The following is a 13799-nucleotide window of genomic DNA, read 5'->3' as shown; positions in this document are numbered from 1 at the left end:
TGGATATGGACTTAAGTAAATTATTCCACATCAGTGATTAGGGTTTTTAGGTCATAAATTTACTGTCTGACATTAAAATTGACTTCAAACTTAATTTAAAGGGTCATAAGATGTTTTTGAATGTTTTCATTTCCCTTATGAAACAAAAATATATTGCAGTATATTGGAAAATATCATGTAATATATTAGGCATATATTCTTATATATATATTTATTTTTTCCATTATATTGCATTATATTGAAAGTGGCAATCATTTGTATATTTTGCAATATATTATATAATATATGTATCATCAATATATTATTAAATGTATTCAAATATATAAAATATTAGAAAATATAAAAAAAGGGAAAATAATATATTACAATATATCACAATATATTTTAAGAAATATATTGGTAAATATATTTTCCTTTCGTAAGGGTTTCCTTTAGAGTGTAATGTATCTGTTTGTGTAAGCTCTTCAAATTACAAAGGTCACAGTCTCCTGTAAAGTGATTTATTCTGTCTAACAGAGAACACTGATCCAGAAATGATTAAAATGCCTTGACTGAAGTCCAGATATTCATTTCACAAATGTCTGCATCACAATGTGAAATATTAATGTAATGCTGTTCAAAGGTTTACACAAAGAGAAGACGAGGCTTCAGTGAGTTGTAGTGTTGTCGTCATGTTGTGGAGACGCTGTGTGTTTGGATGAGAAAGCAAACCCTCTTTGTTTGGATTCAGTGTTTAAGATTTATTAATAACTCTGTTCCTGAGCCGTACGACCCAAAGGTTAGCTTGTGTACAGCACGCTTTATGAAGCTGCAGTGCATTTTCTCCCAGCTTCCTGTGTACAACATCAGATACACACACCTAAATACACTACGCATAAAATACAATAAACCACACCTAAATACACTGTACATAAAATACAATAAACCACACCTACATACACTGTGCATAAAATACAATAAACCACACCTAAATACACTGTACATAAAATACAATAAACCACACCTGAATACACTGGACATAAAATACAATAAACCACACCTAAATACACTGTACATAAAATACAATAGAACACACCTAAATAACTGTACATAAAATACAATAAACCACGCCTAAATACACTGTACATAAAATACAATAGACCACGCCTAAATACACTGTACATAAAATACAATAGACCACGCCTAAATACACTGTACATAAAATACAATAGACCACACCTAAATACACTACGCATAAAATACAATAAAGCCAAAAGGTATTTATTATCTTTGACATTATAATGTAGTGTTGGCTTATTTCTCCACTAAGATGCTTGGTATAGAAATGAATAAAATAAATCACAAATTTCCTCTTTATTGAACTCAGTCTGGAGCTTCTTTCCAGTAACACAATCACACAAGCAGACACAAGGAGGTATAAATTAACCATGGAAAATAGATCATGCAGCCAAACATGAATATGTCTTTCCATCTATCCATAGTCATAGATGGACAAATGCATGTCTATACTGTGCTTCATTACCATCCTCAACAGTGAAGCTCTTTAAATGAGACTGAAGGAGCTCCTGTAGTAAAGTGTTTTGTTCTTTGTGTCATTAGTGTAAGATCAGGCTCACATGTGTCCAGCTCTGTGTCTGTGAAGAGTGACCGGTCAAAGGAAGAAGGACCAAACTTCAGTGAAGAAACAGCATCACGAACCAAACGGTATTTGATCTGTTTCTGATTTTTGCTTACACACAGACTGAGTCAGAAAGTGTGTCAGTGAATAATTATCATAAAACCTATAGTCCATACATTTATCACAGTATTGTTTTTTTTCTTTGCTCAAATATTTACAAGATATTTTGGTCATGTTTTTTTTCCCCTAAAAATGCAGTGTTTTGATTTATTTACGATCAGGCTTCAGTGTGAAACATTAGATCCAGATTTACAGTCTCACAGGAAACACAAGAATTTTACAGACAGTCTCCTGCAGATCTTCCAGGTAATAAAACACATTTTCAAGAACATGTAATTTAATAATATTCAATAAGAGTGTTACAGAACTTTTATTTCAATTTTTTCTTTTTAAGAACCTATAAAATAAGAATGAAAGCCTATTTTTATTCATATTTACAACAAATTACTGTTTGTCTCAACTTGATTTTTGATGAATATGTTTAATTACTGAATAAATAATTTTGACTGAATATAGATGATTTTTTTTCTCTCATTCATTCTTGTCTGTCTTTGTAGGATCTTGAGAGCAAAATAATGAAATTTTTAAAGAAAGAACTGGAAAATTTTAAGAAAATATTACAAAAAGAGGACATGCAATACTTTGTGAAGGACTTTAATGAGAACAGATGCAGTATGAAAGAAGCAGCTCTTGATCTCACGCTCTACTTCCTGAGAGAGATGAAGCAAGATGAAGCTGCTGATACTCTAGAAGGTAAGAGACTCATAATCATCCGTCAGATTGTCACTTAAATGTAGAGAGAAAATAAGATTAAACAATATCTGTATTTTTGTTTCTGTTTAGATGAGCTGATCTTCATTCATCAGCTAAAGTGTAGCCTAAAGAAGAAGTATCAATGTGTGTTTGAAGGAATTGCAAAGCAAGGAGACTCTACAATTCTGAAGAACATCTACACAGATCTCTATATCACTCAGGGTTGTAGTGAACAGGTCAATACTGAACATGAGGTGAGACAGATTGAAGTTGCTTCCAGATGTCATGAATCACAGGAGATACAGGTTGAGTGCAAACATTTGTTTGAAGCACCTGAACAAGACAAGCAGATCAGAACTGTACTGACAAAAGGAGTTGCTGGCATCGGAAAATCAGTCTCTGTGCAGAAGTTTGTTCTGGATTGGGCCGAAGGAAAAGAAAATCAAGATATCAGCTTCATATTTCCTCTTCCATTTAGAGAGATGAACTTAAAGGAGCAAGAAAAACTAAGTTTGATGGACCTTATAACTCAGTTTTTCCCAGAGACAAAAGGACTGAACCTTACAAGAAGAAATCAATTCAAAGTCTTGTTCATTCTTGATGGATTGGATGAATGTCGACTTCCTGTAAACTTTAAGGATAATGAGACGTGGTCTGATGCATCATCACCAGCCTCCCTGGATGTTCTCCTGACGAACCTCATCAAGGGAAATCTGCTTCCTTCTGCTCTCATCTGGATCACCAGCAGACCAGCAGCTGCCAGTAAGATTCCTCCTGACTGTATCGACCGGCTGACAGAGATACGAGGATTCAATGATGCACAAAAGGAGGAGTACTTCAGAAAAAGATTCACGGATGAGAATCAGGCCAAAGAAATCATTGATCATGTTAAACAATCAAAGAGTCTCTTTATCATGTGCCACATCCCAGTCTTCTGCTGGATTTCAGCCACTGTTCTCCAAAACATTTTAGAGGAGAAAAGAAAAAATGTTGTGAAAAACTGTCAGGCTGATGATGCCTCCAGAACACTGCAGGAGTCAAAAACTGAAGACACTCCTAAGACTCTGACACAAATGTACACACACTTCCTCAGATTTCAGATCCAGCAAAGCAGACGAAAGTATGATGGAGAACATACACCAGACGTTTCCTGGGATAAAGATGCCATCTTTTCACTGGGGAAACTGGCATTTGATCAGCTGGAAAGAAACAATGTGATCTTCTATGACACAGATCTGGAAGCCTGTGGTATTGATGTCTATAAGGCATCAGTGTACTCAGGCATGTGTACCCAGATCTTTAAGGAGGAAACAGGGATCACTCTTGGTACCATGTACTGCTTCGTTCACTTGAGCATTCAAGAGTTTATTGCAGCCCTTTATGCACATCAGTTTCTAGACATCAAAAATAAATATGTGTTTGATCAAGACTCTACAGAACAGAAAAACAAAAAATTCCTTCAGATCCTTCTTGGACAATCCAAAAAAAACATGATTGATTTGCTCAAGACTGCAGTGGACAAGGCACTAGGGAGTGATAATGGACACCTGGATCTTTTTCTTCGATTCCTCCTTGGTTTGTCACTCCAGTCCAATCAGAGACTCTTACAGGGTCTGTTGACACTGGAAAATAGAAATGAGCAGAGCAAAGAGGAAATAGTTCAGTACATCAAGCAGAAATTAGAGTCTAATCTGTCTCCAGAGAGGTCCATCAATCTGTTCTACTGTCTGAATGAACTGAACGACCAAACTCTGGTGAAAGACATTCAGACCCACCTTAGCAAAGGAAGTCTCTCATCTGCTGATCTTTCACCTGCCCAGTGGTCTGCTTTGGTCTTTGTGTTGTTGACATCAGAGGAGGAGCTGGAGGAGTTTGAGCTTCAGAAATTCAAGAAATCAGACGAGTGTCTCATTAGATTATCAGCAGTCATCAAAACCTGCAAAAGAGCTCTGTAAGTAATTTAATATATCTTGTCATGTTTTGGTCTCATCTTAAAATTGCATCAATGTACATTGATACTAGGGGTGAAACGGTTCAACTTTTTCATGGTTCGGTTTGTATCACAGTTTTATGGTCACGTTATGGTACAGTTGGGTATGTGCTATGCTTATGGAAAAATTATACTTTCAAACAAAAGTAACGAAAATAAGAATATTCTAACTACAAACAACAAAGAAACTCATCAAGATAGAGCAGCACTTTTAAATATATAACTCATTGCCATAAATGATATAAGCCTGTTATTAATTTACTACCTGTTATTAAAAAAGTTTTATTCAAGCATGCTAGTTTGTTTTATGTAGGAAATTAAAATCAATACAATTCTAATATATATGCAGTATATTTACTGTTAATCTAAAAATTAGTATAAATAGATTTTTTTGTATTTAACAAATGTATTTCATGTATCAAAACCTTGTGCTTTGATTTATTTCTCTTGTAGGCTAAATGATTGTGGCTTAACTGACAAAAGCTGCCCAGCTCTGGCTACAGTTCTTGGATCAGATACCAATCTGAAAGAGCTGAACATGAACAATAATAATCTGCAGGATTCAGGAGTGAAGCTACTCTGCACTGGACTGAAGAATATAAACTGCAAATTAGAGATACTGAGGTAAGTTTTGTGACAATCAATAGTGTTTTTTTCATTTAAATTTTGGAAATTTGCAGGCTTTAATTCCAGCATAAACTCTACATTACAGGGCCCTCATTTATCAACAGTACATACACACAGATGTGTGTGTAATGAGTGCGTAAGAACAGTTTCATGCAAAGTGTGGGATCTTCCATCTTGTACTTTAACATAGGAATGTGTGTAAATATAAGCACAACTCTGAGCATGCTAAAGCAGAGAATCTAGTGCTAGAATGGCAATACTACAAAAAGAAAGTGCTGCTGCGTCTTTCCCGTGTCCTTTAATTGCAAATACTAAATGTATAAATTAATAGTTCAAGTTAGATAAGATATTTAGTCTTTTTTTATCCCCCCAGGAAACAAGACTAAATATATATTTTGCTTATATAGTAAATTCATCTTGACTGTTTTATCAAAAAACAAGACAAAAATAATAAGAAGCCATTTTTTGCATGCAGCCAGGAAGTCATTTGAAATGTGGCTGTAGTGTCATGACTGATCTGGCTATGCTGGAAGATTAGGCAAACCATGCGCTGTACCGAGAGCGTTTAAAAATAAAAATAAAAACGCTGATCTGTTTAGTAAGAGCAAAGAATGGCTTCTCAGTCAGTACTGCTTTCTTTTTCCATGATTTCGGTGAGGACATAATACATTCACATGATTTATAAAGGGAGGTGTTGTCACTATATATGGTTTATTGTTTTTTCTTCAACACCCTAAAAAGGTTTTCTGGTACGACATACTTTAAGATAAGGAATAAGGCTTAGAGTTTTTAATGTCTTGGAAATCTTTTTACAGCCTTTAAAGACTTTCTAAAGTAATACAGTTGTATATTCTCTACAGCTTCTCAATAACATTGTGAGATCTCTGTTGACTTCAGCACATGCATGGGTTGACTCTGTGTATGTGTAACAGCTCAAGCTAATTCTGTTTTAATAGAGTTTCTTAAGACATAATTGTGTTTTTATTCTACACCATGCAAATAAGAGATACTCCACTCCAAAATGAATGTCGTTCCAAACCCGTAGAAGCTTTGTTCGTCTTTGGAACACAATTTAAGATATTTTGGATGAAAACCTGGAGGCTTTAGACTGCCAAGTAAAACAGCAATGTTATAAGGTTATATATTGACATTATGACTTTTAATATATGGCTTTTAAAACTGTTATACTGTATAACTGTTATAGATGCAATTTAGATTTTATCCTTGATCTTCAGAAAAGCTTGTATTTCATAAAGTACTGCAGTATTTTCTATTGCAACTGTAGTTTATAATTGTGGAAAAATAAAACTGCAAAAAATAAAAATAGCATTTGATGTAGTTTGTGTTCACCAGTATATAGTTTTACCCAGCTTTACTGTGAAAAGAGTCCATTCAGGCCAAAATCCCTGTAGTACATCATTTTATTTTCTTCATTCTAGAACATGTACTTGTGTGACAATCTGTGATTTTCTCATAGACTTTCAGACTGCAGTATCACTGAAGAAGGTTATAAAGCTCTGTCTTCAGCTCTGAGATCAAACCCTTCACACCTGATAGAGCTGGATCTCACAGGAAATGATCCTGGAGAATCAGGAGTGAAGCAGCTCAGTGATTTACTACAGGATCCAAACTGTCAACTGAACACACTGAGGTGAGACATGATGAAATAATACACAATCAATAATACATATTTAAAATGTCTCTGTGTGTGTGTGTGTACCGTATTTTTTGGACTATAAGTCGCACCTGAGTATAAGTCGCATCAGTCCAAAAATACGTCATGATGAGGAAAAAACATATATAAGTCACACTGGACTATAAGTCGCATTTATTTAGAAACAAGAGAAAACATTACCATCTCCAGCCGCGAGAGGGCGCTCTATGCTGATCAGTGTAGACTACAGGAGAACTGAGCAACATAGAGCGCCCTCTCGCGCTTGGAGATGGTAATGTTTTCTATTTGTTCATTTCTCTTAGTTAATTTCTCTCGGTTCATGTCAAAAGTGTGACTTATAGTCCGGAAATTATGGTATGTGTATTATAGTGTATTATAGAATAACATATTATTTCACTAATTCAGCAAGGTACTCAATTTGTTGTTTAAAATGATCAAACATGAAAGATGATAAATGTCAGCACAGTTTAGTTGTGTTAAAAGTTACAGGTTAATCAGACATTTTGAGTCACTGGATGTACTGGTGTTCAGTAGTTTGGTGCCTCAATAGTTAACATTTACTTAATTTCTAGGGAATAAAAAAAAACATTTAAATTAAATTCATCATTTAACTACGTGACATTATAATGCAGAAACTAACAATAAATGTTCAGAAAAAAATCCCCATTATTAGTTCTGTTTTTTTTAATTACCATTTTGTGTGTTTTCTAATAACTTTACAACTTTTAAAGTATGCAATAATATAAATCCATTAAATGACAACAGCATTTGATAAATGTATTTTTAGACAGGAACCACTTTGGCATGTTTACTTGAGTTTATTGAACACAATTTATCTTTGGCGGTATGGTTCCTTATGGGGGTTCTTGCTCCAAGAATAATTGAACTACAAGAGCTTTAACATTAACCCCCCAGGACCACGAGTTTAGAAATGCATGATAATTAAGACTTTTAGTAATGTCTTTAAAGCAAACAGTGATAATCATGTGGATGTGGCAGTGGGACGTCTATCCTGTAGTCTGGTTATGAGGATGAGTGTCTCTCAGCAGTGAGGCGCATGCCAGCTAAGATTTGGAAAGCCTTAGTGATCTGAAACAAAGAAGACGACAACCAGAAGGTGCACAGTAATATGCTCATGCTTATAATGGTGAGGGAGGTAGGGTTTATGAGCCGTTGAGCATAATAAGCAAGCAGTGGTGCCACATATATATGTCCCGAGTCTAATAGGAGAGTGGTAGTGATTGGAGTGATTTGACCACATCAACTGGTCACAGCCTATGCCTCCGTGGCCTGACTGAACTAATGCTGCACTCGATTAAACCAACTGTAAAATATACAGAATATTATTCAGTATAATGCACAAGGCTTAGTTTTTCAGATTATGCCTTTATTGTTTTATATACAGTGCTGAATCCATATTTTTCAAATATTTTATATACTGTACCCACTTAAATTAATTCAACTCTGACACCATTTGAGATAAAGGTATTAAACCAACTGTAATATATTCAGGATCTTATTCTTTATAATACCAAGGCCCAAGGCAGATTATGCGCCCTATTTTGACGATCTAAATGCAAAGTGTAAAGTGCACAGCACAGGTGCACTCAGGGAGTGTCCAAATCCACTTTTGCTATTTTAACGACGGAAAAACGGTTTGCGCACCCGGGCGCATGGTCTAAACTGCTTGTCTTTATTCTCTTAATGAGTAATGGGTGTTTTTTGGGCGTAACATGCAATAAACCAATCAGAGTGTCATCTTCCATTCCCTTTAAGAGCCAGTTGTGTTCGTGCCATGACGGATTTGCTATTTACTTGGCGGAATTTGCCAAGCGCAAAGACAGAGATGAAACGGACCTGAGATGAAACGGACCTGTTCGTGTGCGAGCAAATAGATAGCCTTATTCTGATACATGCGATGACTATCCATTATGGCATGTAGGCATTTAGATACATCTGTAAATATATCACGACCTGTATCGTGATCTGTATCGTAACTAGATTCTTGGCAATACACAGCCCTACTGAATGCACTGTACATATATTTCCATCAAGCTCAGATTCACAACACTGTAGATCTACTACAGCAGATCGATCACAGACCACAAACATGTGATGTGTGTCAGGAGAGGATCAGTGATAACACACACACACACGTCTGAACCTGCATAATGAGCAGAATTACTGTTGCATCATTACAGACATCAGTTAAATAAAACTATCCAGAGATGGTCTGAACCCAAATCATGTTCTCTGTTAGTGGATCAGTAATCCAGTGTTTGTTGAATTCTGCTACATAATAATAGGAAGAGCCGGCATCAAAAGATCAACTAAATATATCACTATGAATGCTTAGCTGTCACAAGCTAATTATCTCTTTGCTAACTTTCCTCATCTCCTGCTTAAAAGCCAGAAAGATCTTCAGATTTTTGAGAATCATGATCTAGTGAGCTTTTGTCCCACGAGTTTCTTTTTAAATAATTTACTTTTGACTTTTTTGAAATATTTGTATATTTAAATGTTCAACTGTTTAAACTTGAACTAGAGCTTTTCGTTACAAACAATGTTTGATAATCTTTAAATGCTTTGTGATGTAATGCACATTGAGTTGATTCCAGCTTCATCTTCTCTTCTGCAGGTTTTTGGGTCCTTCTGCAGATGAAGGCTGTCAGTATGTGACTGGAATTGTGGGTAAAAACCCGTTACTCCAGCGAGAGCTGAATCTGAGTGAACATGAACTAGGAGACACAGGAGTGAATCAGATCTCTGCTCTACTGCAGGAGAAACACTGTAGACTCAACACACTGATGTGAGTATCTTACATCATTTCACATGTTACGTGACTAGTAATGTTACAGTCCTCCATTTTAATTCTCATTTGAGTCAGACCCCACGTTATAAAGCTTGAAAGAGCCAGGACATTTTTAATATAACTTTGATTATATTTGTCTGAAAGAAGAAATTCATATACATCTAGGATGTCTTGAGGGTGAGTAAATCATGGAGTAATTTTCATTTTTGGGTGAACTATCCCTTGAAGTGCACAGAGGTTGGAGAAAATAATGTGAACACTTTAGAAATAGCAAGTATTTTATTAATGTGTTTACCATTGTTTGCATTTAATACAGCTTAGAATAGATTCATACAACTTTTGAATAGACTTCAGTTAAATTCTGTCTCTAACTTCTGCTGTGACTGCTGAATGTGATCATGTTTACTGATTACAAACTGAGTATTGAAGTCTAATTTAAAAAAAAAAAAAGTATATGTGTGTATGTGTATGCATGTTTCTATATTTCAATGTAATTTCATAAAGGCAGAGTCTGGTTTCCACTGTTACTGCTGGGGCAAGAGGAGATGTTAATGGCTAGTGTGCATAGTCTCTATCTCTTATAAATATCTCTGCCTTGTAAGGTGATCATAATCCACATCAGATCTCAAACAGAAGTTATTTCAAACACTCGCTGCTGTCTGAAAGTGAGATCTGAGCTATTATTATTAATGTCTTTAACTTTATGAAATGATCCTCTGCACTGATGCTCTCCAGACACAAAGAAACTCCTCCTTCATTCATAACATCCTAAAGCTGTGTCTAGTACTATATAACTTAGAAAGGTTTAATTGGCATATTTATATCAAACGACCCGATCGACCGCGACCCGGATATCATTAAAAATATTTTTGGATGACTATATATATAAATACATATTCATATATAATTTTTTTGTATAGTTAATCTGTCTATATTCTGTACTGTATATTTTACTTGTAAAGTTAGTTGTTGTGTGATCTAAACATTTGAAAGTTGTAATGAGTGTTTCTTGTTGCTCATACAGCAGATCAAATACACAACCCAATATCCAATCATTTCAGTTAATATTACCAAAAATACACAAAAGATTCTCTTTTATCCAGTGGGACAGAACTGTTTTCATTGTGTTTATTAATGGGACACAACAGAATAGTTCTGTGCTGCTGTATCAGAACATATTCATAGTGTTTATTGATGCTTCATATCATCTCTCTGTCATCGAACACCAGATTAATGAATGTGTAACACAACTGAACAGAACCGGTCCAGACTGGGCTTTATTCTGTGCAGGCATTGCTTCTTCAGTCTGACCTGTTTCAGAGAAATATTACTGTACTTCACATCTACACACACAGACAAACCTACAGTTTTATTTAGATGTGCAAAGTTTAATCTGTGTAGCAAAGATGATCAAGTCACTGGACAGAGCAGAGTGAATGCATTTACGTTGTAGTGATGTTCAGACCAGAATCAGTTTAAACACAAATACACAAGCAGTCAGGACTTTTATTTTAGACAATATGATCAGTTTTAGACAAAAGATGAAATAAGAATTATATGACAGGAATAAAAAGATACGAAAGATTTCAAAACCTTTCACACAAGGTTGTTAGGAATTAAAACTTCATTGTATTTCTATCAAGAATCAGGAGAAGTGTCAATTATTTGATTAATTGAACAACTTTTGTTTTTCTGTTTTGAAGACCAAATTGTGGAAAATTATCCAAAGGTGTTCAGACACTCTTCTTCTGTTTTTGGTTTTATCAAGACATTGTGACTTTATGAAATAGTTTTCTTCTATCTTCTCTCTTTCTCTCAATGTAGGTTAAGATGCTGTTATTTGACAGATGAAGGTTGTTCTGCTGTGACTTTATTAACATAACGTGTCTGATTCATTGTGTTTTCTCTTTCTGTCTTCAGTCTGTGGAGATGCAGTATTACAGAGAAACAGTGTCTCATCCTGACTTCAGCTCTGAAATCAAACCCATCACACCTGAGAGAACTGAACCTGGGCTGGAATGAACTACTAGGAGACTCTGGAGTGAAACACCTCAGTGATCTACTGATGAACACACAATTCAAGCTGGAGAAACTACAGTTAGTATCATTATACTCTACAGCAGTTACAGTCAGATTCCAGATTACGGTTTATTTTTAGGTAAAGGAAAGGAAAGAATGTGACGTGTGGCCAAGTATAGTGTCCCATACTCTTTATTTGTGCTCCTGCATTTAACCCATCCAACGGCACACACACAAACAGTAGTGAACACACTACTGGAGCAATTAGGTGTTCAGTTCTTGCTCAAGGTCTCATCTCAGTCGTGGTATTGAAGGTAGAAGAGAGCGCTGGATATTCACTCTCTCTACCTCACATTTAAACTCAATTATCGCATTTAATGTTATTTTAAGTAGTTCTGTAGTTGATCCTATATCTTAATCTACTTTGTTCATCTTTTTTCTTCTGTGTTTGTTTATAGTCATATAATAAGGTTTTTGGCAATGTTTTAATTATTACACTGTATGGTGTTAACACATGATGAATTACTCACACATGAACATAACGTGTCCGATTCATTGTGTTTTCTCTTTCTGTCTTCAGTCTGTGTGGATGCAGTATTACAGAGAAACAGTGTCTCATCCTGACTTCAGCTCTGAAATCAAACCCATCACACCTGAGAGAACTGAACCTGAGCTGGAATCAAATAAAAAACACAGGAGTGAATCACTTATGTGACGTACTGAAGGATTCACGCTGTAAACTGGAGAGATTGAGGTCAGTAACATTCACAGACAAGAATCAAAATGATGAAAATCACTTTGTTTAACTCTTATGTGCTGTTCAAGGTCTTTTGAGACCCCAAATGATGTTTGCTAAAATAAAAACAAATGTTCCCTTTATCTAAATGGTATGAGACCTTGTACAGTTGTCAACACTTGGTAGATCTACAAATATAAAATTATATTGGATTGATATCTGGTTGTGTGTTAGTGTGAAAAAAGTAACTCTCAGGAGACCCACATTGAAATGAATGAGGAAATGATCAAATCAATACTTTTTCTTCTTAATTTTTTATATAAAATCAATAAATCCACCACAATTCAGACCACAAAAGAGACAAAAGTGAAGTGGCAACCCTTCCAACCAATCACAATGTAGAACGATTACACTCACATACACCCCCCTAAAAACACCCATATACATTAATTAGAGACTATAAAAATTTTGATTTTGTAATTACATAATGTCAAAAATGTCCCTCGTATAGCAACAAAATGTCGTTTTGTTGGCTGTGTTCTCTGGAGAGCCCAAACAGCACGAGTGTCGTCCCCAAACGAACAGCACATAAGAGTTCAACAAAACACTTTATACTCAATATCTCATGATGAATGTGTTCACATTATATTTGTGAAAGATTCTTCATCTTAATGATTTGTTTGTAAGATGATCTCTCTTCCTCTGTTTGTCTCTTTCTAGTCTTTATTACTGTGACATTACAGATGTTTCTTCTTTAACTCAGTCTTTGACAAACACAAAAGCTCTGCAGTTTCTAAAAGAGCTTGATCTGAGAGAGAATAAGATTGGAGACTCAAAGCAGAAGCTCATTGATGTGCTACGAGACTCAAACTGTAAACTGAGGTGAGTAAACTTCACTTTGTGATATTAAAGAGATTCATTTACCTCTGATATGTGAACAAATATATACTTTCAAATATTAGTGAAAAGAGTTGATCAAATGATCATCAAGCTTTATTTCAAAGGGTTTGTGTCTGAATGAAATGTAAAGTTGATAAAAATGTTGAACACAAAGGAGGAAAGAGAAGAAAAGCAGACTGTCACAGCTTTCTACAGCAACAGCTGCTTTATTAATGAGATCAGTAATAGTGAATCATTAGAGTTTGAAATAGATTTGTTCAGATTGTAGGAAAACGCTGGTAAAATCAGAGCAGATTCAGCTTCAGCTCACAGTCGTCCAGCATCACATGATCAATGTCTCTGTCTCTTGTGTGTTTTTACTTTGACAAGCAACACGTCACATTACTTTACACTTACTTTCTGTAAGAGATAATGTCCCTCCAACCGCTTGTTATCACAGAATAAACCCGACAGGGTGATCAGGACTTGTGTCCTCCTGAAGAGACTTATTCTGTGATAACATCCGGCTGCATCTGCATTATCACACTTATTATATGCTTTCTTGACACACAAGTGAAGAATTAGACACAATTTAGATTCAGCTAAACACTTCTGCTCAGTTAGCAACAA

At 35.3% G+C, this 13799-nt stretch overlaps 1 protein-coding gene across 1 annotated transcript in view; it reads left to right on the top strand.

Annotated features, from left to right (window-relative positions):
• LOC127987560 (uncharacterized) overlaps positions 1-13799 on the top strand; it is a 1055570-nt gene that overhangs the window by 550574 nt on the left and 491197 nt on the right. The window contains exons 38-39 of the mRNA XM_052589928.1: positions 11456-11632; positions 12135-12308. Coding sequence (XP_052445888.1) covers positions 11456-11632; positions 12135-12308 — 351 coding nt within the window. The remainder of the gene's footprint in view (positions 1-11455; positions 11633-12134; positions 12309-13799) is intronic.

The sequence above is a fragment of the Carassius gibelio genome, chromosome B22 (genome assembly GCF_023724105.1).
Source record: "Carassius gibelio isolate Cgi1373 ecotype wild population from Czech Republic chromosome B22, carGib1.2-hapl.c, whole genome shotgun sequence".
Classification (NCBI taxonomy): Eukaryota; Metazoa; Chordata; class Actinopteri; order Cypriniformes; family Cyprinidae; genus Carassius; species Carassius gibelio.
This window is presented reverse-complemented; position numbering and strand designations above follow the sequence as displayed.